The sequence below is a fragment of the Zalophus californianus genome, chromosome 6 (assembly GCF_009762305.2).
Source record: "Zalophus californianus isolate mZalCal1 chromosome 6, mZalCal1.pri.v2, whole genome shotgun sequence".
NCBI classification, from domain to species: Eukaryota; Metazoa; Chordata; class Mammalia; order Carnivora; family Otariidae; genus Zalophus; species Zalophus californianus.
The window spans coordinates 86,850,014-86,857,440 of NC_045600.1; the positions used below are offsets into that span (position 1 = coordinate 86,850,014).

A 7,427-nucleotide genomic window follows, 5' to 3' on the forward strand; every position below is an offset into this window, starting at 1 on the left:
ATTTGCTGGGTTTTTGTTGACTCTTTTTATCTGGAAAGGTATACACTTCAATTCTCGGCAAATTTCTTAAACTATATTGTTGACAGTTTCTTTTCTTCTGTTTTCTCTATTCCCCAAATTCCTATTATTTGGAGTTTGGATTGATACACTAATTTTCTTATGTTTTTCCTCCTATTATATATTTCTATCTTTTTGCTCTACTCTGAGATATCTTAGTTCATCTTGTAACTTTTTTATGGAGTTCAAAATTTTTTTGTTTTTATTGTTCAAAAGCTCTTTACCTTGAATTTGTCTATTCTTGTAGGTACATATCTCTTATTTCTGTGGATACTAACTATGTCTGTTTAACTAGTTTCCTTATTTTAGTCTTCCTCTTGACCCACACTTCTAGGGGTACCAGGTGCAACCAATTCTGGGCCTACTTAGGATTCTGAAGAACAGCAGTTCTCAGTATGGTCCCCAGTATCAGGATCTCCTGTGAACTTGTAAGAAATGCAAATTCTCAGGCCCTATCCCAGACCTACTTAATTAGAAGCTCTCACCCAGCAATTTGTGTTTTAATAAATTCTCTAGGTGTTTCTGATGAATTAGTGTAAACTGGGTTGATTCTTGGCTTTCCCCAACTGCTGCATAGGAGGTGGCTTTCTTGGGTCTATTAACTCAGTTATTTCTTTTATCTATCTCCTTTCTAGTTTCCCAAAGTTATGTTGTTATTATCTTGTCTCCAGTTTTCCCCATCTATGTGGACACATACACACACAGACCCATATGTGGATGGATATATGGCTATACACATATATATACATTTAAAAATCCCTTTATTTTAGTTTGAGAGGCTTCAGGAGAAAGTACATTTAGATACATGAGTTCATTTGCCATCTTTACTGGGAAGTCTGCATTCATCCTTCAAGCTTTTTCACTCCCAATAAAAATGCAGTTGTTAATCAACGACTATTACTAAATTCAAAGGATAGTTTAGTTCTCATCTCATTAGACCTCTCAGCAGCTTTAACTTATTTATTTCCACTTGGAAATACTCTATTTTCTTAGATTCTGAAATACCTGTTTGTCTTTTGCCTGACGTCTAAAGTTGAGTTCCTCAAAACAGACTCTGTAGGTGGTTTTTTCCATTCTGATAGTACTACACACTGTATCTCTTAACTTGACCTCTCTTCTGAACTATGGACTCACATCTAACAGCTCACTAGACATCTTTACTGGCTATTTTACATACATGTGATAATGAACACTGTCTAAAACAACCCTTGAGCCCATGCCTAAATCCTGTTCTGTATTTTCTCCCTGCCTAATTAAAAGACATAAAATTCCATACACTCAGTTGCTTAGGTGAGAAACTTCAGAATCAACCCCCACATCTAAACCATTAGTCAATTTTGTTAATGTTACCTCTAGAGTATTTCTCAATCTCCCTCCACACCAGTCCAAGCCATAATTGTTTCTTTTCTGGACCTCTGCAATAGTTTACTTGCTTCCATTCTTGCACCCTCCAATCCATCTCCACATAAGGGCCAGAATAATCTTTTAAAAACATAAATCCCATCATATCACTCTCCACTTAAAAGCCCTAACTGGTTTTTCATTGTACTTAGAATTAAAAACGACATTCATAATATGGTCTATCAGAACCGGCCTGATCTGGTCCTCTGGCCTCTTTCTTATTATATTCCAGTGAAACTTGCCTTCTTTTTAGGTCCTTTTAAAGAATTGAAGGTTTTTAGGACCTTTGTACATGCTGTTCTCTTCACTTGGAAAACTCCTCCACTCCTTTTGCTTGAATAACTTTTTTTTGGTTTAACTGTAGCTGGCTCATACATAAACTATGTCCCACTGGTTACTATGTCTTATAGTACCTTGTTCTTTTGCTTCATAACACTTCAGGCCATACGGACTTTAAATTTATTTATTTGTTTAACATCTGTGCCCTCCATTAGACTGCTTCAGATAGTAGGTTTTATTATTTTTTTAAAAGTTTATTTATTTGAGAGAGAGAATGAGAGAGAGAGAGAGAGAGCATGAGAGGTGGGAGGGTCAGAGGGAGACGCAGACTCCTCACGGAGCAGGGAGCCCAATGCAGGACGCGATCCTGGCACTCCAGGATCATGACCTGAGCCAAAGGCAGTCGCTTAACCAACTGAGCCACCCAGGTGCCCCAGATAGTAGGTTCTGTAAAAGTACTCAAAAAATGCTTGCTGAATGATCTAAAGTTTCAAAGCAAGTTAGTGGCAAAGCCAAGATTCAAAATCAAGTCTTCTCTTTCAGATCTTTAAATTACTTCATTTTTTAAATTACTCCATACTTTCTATATAAGACGCCTTATTTCTAAGTGCTTTTGATACACTTTAATAAATGCTCTACTATATACAATTTAATTCTATGTAATATTCTGAATATATTTTTTAAAGATTTTATTTATTTATTCATAAGAGACAGAGAGAGAGAGAAGCAGAGGGAGAAGCAGACTCCCCACTGAGCAGGGAGCCCGATGCAGAACTCGATCCCAGAACCTTGGGATCATGACCTAAGCCGAAGGCAGACACTTAACCATCTGAGCCACCCAAGCACCCCTGAATATTTGTTAATGCTTATCCTAAGTATTAATATTTTTGTATTATTTAACATAAGATTTTTATCTGTGAAAATAAAGTCAGTATTTAAAAAAAATACTTATTGCGGCTTTCACAAAACCACATTTATCAAATAAGAGGTTTCAAAAATGGTATGTCAGGACAATTTTATCTTAATAATTTTTACTTAGGTAAAATAAACTCTAATTTTAAGGGGGAAAATTGTGATTAATATGATTTTAACTTGAAATACAAAATATTAACTTCAAGAATTACTAAGTCTGGAGCGCCTGCATAGCTCAGTCAGTTAAGCGTCTGCCTTTAGCTTAGGTCATGATCCCAGGGTCCTGGGATGGAGCTGGGAAGCGTAGGGCTTCCTGCTCAGTGGGGAGTCTTGCTTTTCTTCCTCTCCCTCCGCTCCCCCCGTGTGTGCATGAGCACGCACTCTCTCAAATAAATAAATAAATCTTAAAAAAAAAAAAAGAATCACTAAGTCTTACTGACTCGATAATCTAGCTGTGTGAATTTGGGCAAGTCACTGAATCTTAGTCTGTAGAGGCCATGCCTTCTTACCTGGACACAACTTCACTTTTACTTTCTTTACAGCTTAAGCATTTATAATTCTCTATCACAATAAAAATTAATTCAACATAAGTTTATTGAATGTCTATTCTGTACCAGTCACTGTTGTAGATGCTGGGAATGCAGCTTGTATTTCAGTGGAAGACGACAGATATTAAACAAGTGAATATACAAACAAGATAATCTCAAGATGCTGAGGGCTTTTAAAGTTAGGGAGAGAACAGGGGAGATGAGATATTTAGTCAGTCAGAAAAGGTCTCTCAGAGTTATCTTTTGGGGTAAGATACGAATGTCAAGAAACTAGCCCAGAGAAGACTGGGGAAAAGGCACTCCAGGTTAAGCAGTGTTTTTCAACTGCAGGCCCTGATCTGTGGAACACGAAATCAATTAAGTGGGCTGGGGCCATAACTGAAAAAAAAATACTAGAACACATCTCAAGAAATGAGACTTTTGTTTCAGTTATACATATATTTACACATACATGTGTGTGTGTGTGTGTGTGTGTACTTTACATATGTATGCATGCATGCCTACCCAGGTCACAATGTTAAGTGTAGTTTTTAATATAGTGAGATCAAGAAAGTTTGAAAGCCACTGAGGTAGAGGGACCAGCCAGTTTGAAGGCCTTATGGACAGGAAAGAGCTTTGTGAGACATAGGGAGAAAGAAGGACAGCATGTCTGAAGTGTGCACTGGGGAGAAGAGGTATAAAATGAGGTACAAAATGGATGTAATTTTCCTACATATAACCTCTGGCCAGCATCTTAATCTGGACTGCCACCTGTTCTCTTAATGGTTAATCATTAAGAAACAACATGGCAGATTTATCTCCCTGCTTTAATGTCACTTTGTAAACTGTCACTAAGAGAAGTTAGCAGTTACACTAATGTGACTGAAATTAATCTCTAAGAATATATTTTATAGTGAGAATGTACTATTGAATTATCAAAAAGTGAAAAAACGGGATGCCTGGGTGGCTCAGTCCGTTAAACGTCTGCCTTCCGTTCAGGTCATGATCTCAGGGTCCTGGGATGAGTCCTGCATCGGGCTCCTTGCTCATCGGTGAGCCTGCTTCTCTCCCTGCCTCTGCCCCTCCCCCAGCTTGTGCTCTCTCTCTCTCTCTCTCTCTCTGGCAAATAAATAAATAAATCTTTAAAAAAAATACTATAAAATGTGAAAAAAACCAAGTTCATAAACCCTGGGGGAGCCCTCTGGTTCCTTTCAGATCCTTACTATAATGAAAAACTTTAAACGTCAGTTGGTAGTATTTAATTTTGCAAATCTCTTGGATATAAATACAAAAAGAAATACTAACAAAGAAGAGACCGCTTAAGTCAAATGTAGAGAAAAAAGTAAGGAGCCTGGGACTGTAGATGTGCCTCTTCCACTAACCAGCCAAGTGTCCTCACAACTTGTTTCACTCTCGGGGCCCTCAGATTCCTTATGTGTGAAAAAGAAGGAAGAGCAGGTGTTCAGTAGGTCATTTCATACTGTAAAATTTTATGATTCTACGTTTAGATCACTTACTATTTTAAATGATGCAAAAACTAACCTGGTGTTTTATCAGAATTTTTTAAAGAGGAAGTTACATGATATACGATGAAGCTAATGTACTTAACTTTACAGTAGGTGTCACAGTGTTTGGAGAAGAGAAGAAAAAGTCAAAAGTTATCTCTGAAAGTTTATGTCGTACTTGGGTTGATCTGCACTTTGGAACCGTGTGGACTTTTCCTATCGAGATCAGTATCTTGATAAATAACACATTTCCTGAAAAGAAAGTTTAAACCTCAAATCATGTGTAACTAAAGCTTGACAATAACCCTCGGGACAAGGTAAATGGAAAGTGAGTTGGCAACACAACTCACCTACAAGTTCTCCAATCATGAAAAGCAAGTAAAGAACGGCAGCAATGGTCAATCTGGTTTTCACCTTTCTCTGCTTCAGTAACTCTCGCTGTCTGCTGCAGTTGTCACAGGGGTCCACCTTCAAACTCAGCTGACTGTTGGTCAAAGCTAAGTCCTGGTCCAGTAAGGAATCGTCGTCGGCCTGCAGGGCCGGGTGCGCCCCGTTAATAGGCCTTTCTGGGATTTCAGAACCATCATCGGCCACCACAACTCGAAGTTTGTTAAACCGAGAAAGCCCCTCGTCCCCCACCTCGTCCGAGAAGTCAAAGGCGCTGGTGTCATTTAAAAACAGCGGCGCATCATCCTTCCTTAGCAGAGATTTGAGGCGCTTCCACGCGCCGGATCCGGCCATGGCAGAGGCTGAGCCGCCGCGGCACGGAAAGGCTCGGTGCAGGCGGCCGGCCGGCGGCTCCTACTTCACCGGAGCGCCAGTTCCCGATGGCACCGCCGCGCGTCCCTCCCCATCCTGTGGAAAACGAAACACGTTAACACGTTATAAATTAAAGGCGCCCCAACACTGCCCACAAGTTCCGAAGCCCCGGGCGGCGGGGGCGCCAGGCCGGCCCGGAGGCGCCCGGGCTCCGCGAAGGGGCGGCGCGTCTACCTGGGGCGCTGCCGCGGGGCCGCCGCTCATCTCCCCGCCCCCGGCCGGCTCGGCGGGGCCGACTCGCACAGCTCGGGCCGGGGCTGCGCGGGGAGTCGGGCAGTCCTCGCCCCTGCCGCGCCCGCAGCTCCAGGCCGGCTCCCCTAGTCTGACAGGTTCGGGGCCGGGCGCCGGGGGCCGCCGTCTCTCCCCGCCCTGCGCGAGGCTGCGCGCGTGCGCCGGCGCGGCCGCAGGCCAGGAGCGCGAAGGAGGGGTCGGCACGAGCACACGCAGGCCCGCTGCGCAGGGCTGCGGCGCCCACGAGGGGCGGGGCAGGGGCGCGCGCCGCATCCCCCGCCCGTCGCCCCAGTCCCGGCTGCGGAGCCCGGCGCGCCTACCTCTGGCCGAGGGGCGCTCACAGGGATGCCCGCGTCTCCGGCGCAGCGCTGCCACCTCCCCAGGCGGAGAGGCATGAGCGGATGGAGCCGGGGCCTGCGGACTAAGTGGGTAGATTCGAACGGTCCGGCCCGCCGGGCGTTGCTGCCCGAGCTCGCTCCACCCAACGAGGGCCTCAGGAATCTTGGGTCAGGATCTTGGTTGCAGATCCGCGGCAGAAAACCATTTTAGCGCTTTCTTGCTAAGTGAGAAACCCAGCAGCTTTCTTTCCTCGAGTTGCTGCTTCTCTGGCAAGTTGGCAAAATTTGATGCACCGTCAGGTCAACTTCGAGAGGGCAAGGCTTATGGTCGTGAGCAGTTCTAAGTCCTGCTTTGGATTTACTATTGCTTTTCATCAAATATGTGTTGTCCTGTGTGTGTTCGCTGCCATGTTCCTGTTGCTTCCATTTATAACATGGACTAAACCCAAGCACAAAATCTAGTAGGGGTTTCCGTTTGGGCCTTTGGTTCTGTTAACCAAATTTAGAATAATTAAGTTCTGAATAGTAGTTTCTGATTTAGATCTAAGTTGTAATGGTAAAATGGAATGGCAATAAGCCTCCCCATTCCCCTTATCCCTTGAAGTCTTAAAAGATTCTTAATCCAGATTCCTTGGATGGGTTTTAGGGGCTTCTGGAGGCCTTAAACTCATGTGCAAAATACTGTGGCTTATATGTATTTTCTTGAGTTAAGTCCCTTAGCTTTTATCATATTCTCAAAAGGGTTTAAGACTCACATTTTAAGATTTAAAACAGCAACACTATCAGGGGAGCTAACACTTGGAGTTGAACTGTAGTGAAACTCCTAGTTATCCTGTGTTAATGGATGTTGTATTTTGACGATACCAAATTTCAAGTCACAAAATATACAATAAAAAGTCACATGGAGCATCATTTTCCTCTGAAGATTCAGATGGCACTTTAGAATTTCGCATGCCTCAGGTGCCAGAGCACCAGCTGCTTTTGGATTCCCCAGCAATCCCTCACTTTTGAATGTGCACCATATTCCTACAGAGCTGCCACCATGGGAGTCAGGTTAGGAAACCTGGATCAGAGATCCCATGGTTCCCAAGACTGAGGAGAGCAGACTTGCCTAGAATATTCAATAACCAGAGCACTCAGGTCATTATCAGCTGAAGGCAGAGTGCTTACTGAGCCTTGCTCTCCTAACCCCAAATATCTTAATCCATTCAACTCAGGAGTAAGTTATTTGTTGTTTTTCATTTCAGTTTGTTATATTGCCTGAAATTCTGCTAATGAGAAATACAAATGAACAAAGCAAATATGTCAGGAATGTGATTGTTCTTTCTTTGGTATAAATTCTTCAAATAAGATTCCAT

The 7,427-nt window shown here is 42.9% G+C and overlaps 1 protein-coding gene across 1 annotated transcript in view; it reads right to left on the reverse strand.

Annotated features, from left to right (window-relative positions):
- SLC30A4 (solute carrier family 30 member 4) overlaps window positions 1-5,884 on the reverse strand; it is a 28,400-nt gene extending 22,516 nt beyond the window's left edge. The window contains exons 1-2 of the mRNA XM_027572794.2: window positions 5,675-5,884; window positions 5,032-5,536 (exon numbers count right to left, since the gene is read on the reverse strand). Coding sequence (XP_027428595.1) covers window positions 5,032-5,422 — 391 coding nt within the window. The 5' untranslated portion in view covers window positions 5,423-5,536; window positions 5,675-5,884. The remainder of the gene's footprint in view (window positions 1-5,031; window positions 5,537-5,674) is intronic.
- Between the last annotated feature and the right edge of the window lie 1,543 nt (window positions 5,885-7,427).